General features: G+C 51.3%; 1 protein-coding gene across 1 annotated transcript; it reads right to left on the minus strand.

The window, feature by feature from the left end:
* Window positions 1-1,267: 1,267 nt before the first annotated feature.
* Window positions 1,268-2,190, minus strand: LOC103779037 (BET1-like protein; the record flags this gene model as incomplete). The annotated part of the gene is made up of 2 exons (XM_008946652.1): window positions 1,268-1,324; window positions 2,099-2,190. Coding segments are annotated over 2 exons (149 nt in total), but the record flags the coding sequence as incomplete, so codon positions are not given.
* Window positions 2,191-2,289: the final 99 nt, after the last annotated feature.

A 2,289-nucleotide genomic window follows, 5' to 3' on the forward strand; every position in this document is an offset into this window, starting at 1 on the left:
GTCCCCCCTGGAGCCGGAGCCGTCACGCGTGCCGGGGCCACGGGCACGGAGGAAGGTCCCGTTTCCTGCTGTGGGTTCTCTTGTCTCTTTAGCATGGGCTGGCGTGTGTAACTCAGCCAGAGTGGCAAACAACTCTCCAATTAATGCAGTTCAGGCACTTGGATTTTGCCTTCTGGTCTGTTGTCATTATCCACAAACTGCTTGGAGCTTTTGCTCACACTGCTCCTGGAATACTTCAGAACCTTCTCTGTACCAGAAGCACAACTTCATGCTGACTGAGGGCTTCTCTCCTTTAACGTCTTTCGCCATTACACGTTTTATGCTGATTCTCCATTCTCCTCGTTTTCAGGCTGAGCCAATATCCATTTCAGACACTCCAACACTGTCTGTGTACACTGTAATTAAACTCCCGAGCTGAGCTCACACCTTTGACTCAACTGGTTTCTACACTACAATTATCTTTTCTCTTGCTTCCACACACCACGCTCCAGCATCCAGCACATGCGGAAAAGGCTTTTCCAAGCACCAGTGCTACAGTGCCAGTCTCCTCCTCACACCTCTGGGCTGGATTCCCTTCCTCCCACAGTTCTGCTAAGGCATTTAATTTCTCTTGAAAAGCCTCAGAGGTAACCCCCCTGCTACAGGACTGCCCGTTCCAGCCCCTCCCCAGCACACTGTGATTCTCCACCAGCAACCAAACCTCAGAGGCAGGTTACTCTGAAAAGCCATTTTGGTTTTAGTGGGTGTTGTGTGGTGGAAAGACAACAGAGCAGGGCACAGGAGAACCTGAGTGACCCAGAGCATCAGCTTTGCTCCTTCCAAAGACACCAGGGAACTACAAAGCCCTGACAGGCAGTGTGCGTTTCAGGTGTCACAGTAACCCGGCAGATTTCAACAGCAATGCCAAAACTCACAGAGGCAGCTGAGGAAGGGGCACATCTCCCAGCACTGGCCACAGGAGGCAGCTCTTTAATCCCAGGAAGGAAGCAGTCTCCCTTCGCTGGTATTTCTGAAGCCTGCTGTCCTGCACCAGCCTTTCCAGAAGCTCAGCACCGGCCGCATTGTCTGTGCAGACAAAGCAACGATAGCAGCTGCCAAGTATCTGACGTTTACTTATCAAGAACTCCACTGGAAATACGTTTAGTTCCATTCCCTGGATTGCCAAACAGACTGCTGGGATCTGTCTGCTAATTTTAAACTTTCACAGTTGACTGCTGAGAGCCAACACAAAAACCCCCGTGCTTTTTACACCTCCTTGGTTCCTTACCATGCCATCCAGGTAACGGTTTTGATCCTCAGCATCTTTGTCAATGTCCAGAGCCAGCTACACAGAACAGGGGAGGAAACAGGTATTAATGAAGTTTTAATGTACAGAGCACCCCTAACACACCTAGTGCTGGTAACATTTGAGATGCCCATTAGAAATGTGAGGCACTGCTGCCCTGTCTCACACACACACAGAGGCTTGTTCAGCAGAGCAACAAAATTCTCATTTCGGTTTCAGGTTGTTGAACTTTTTCAGCCCTGCGGTGCTGAAAATAAAGCTTGATTGTCTGAGATGGTTGTATATAGGGCAGGAGCATTCAAACGCCAGGACACAACATCAGGAACTCAGTCATCCCTTCTGTGAGTTGAGTCCCCAGCTTCTACTAAACATGAAAAGTATTTGATGTTAGTAGGAGTGAACTGGCTTTAAGAACACCACTTACATCGAGACACGTGTGCTTTTCAAAACTGATTTACCTTTAAGTAAAGGCACATTTTATTGTGCCTTTATTCCCGAGGAGGTGCCTTTAGCAATACCTCTTTGCACAGCTTTTATGTTTCTCTCTGTGTATAAAACTCCTTCCCCCAGTGCCACAAACCCCACGTCATTCCCGTGAGGCGATGTCTCTACACCTCAAAAGGAAAGTGGAAATCCATAAAGCCATCCCTGGCATTTGACAAGTGAAAGTTAACCCTTCTGTCAGCACCAGCAGAGGGTCATTAACAGGCGGGAAGCCCTCTAGGCTTGCACGACCCTGCACGACAGCCCGGCTGCTGCGCGGTGCCACGTCTCCTCCTCGCCGCGGCACCCGGCGCGAACTCGGCAACTCACCGACTTCAGCCTGGTGACCTTGCTGGCCAGGCTGTCGGCCATACGCTTGTTCTCCACATCCAGCATATCCTCCACGGCTCCTGGACCCTGACCTGGCGAGGAAGAGAGGATGAGCTTCCCGCGGGGGCACAGGCGCTGCTGTGTGTGCCCACCCGGCGCGGCAGGGCGGCCTCGCTGCCCGGCCGCTCTCC

This window comes from Merops nubicus, unplaced genomic scaffold (assembly GCF_000691845.1).
Source record: "Merops nubicus isolate BGI_N331 unplaced genomic scaffold, ASM69184v1 Scaffold43898, whole genome shotgun sequence".
Classification (NCBI taxonomy): Eukaryota; Metazoa; Chordata; class Aves; order Coraciiformes; family Meropidae; genus Merops; species Merops nubicus.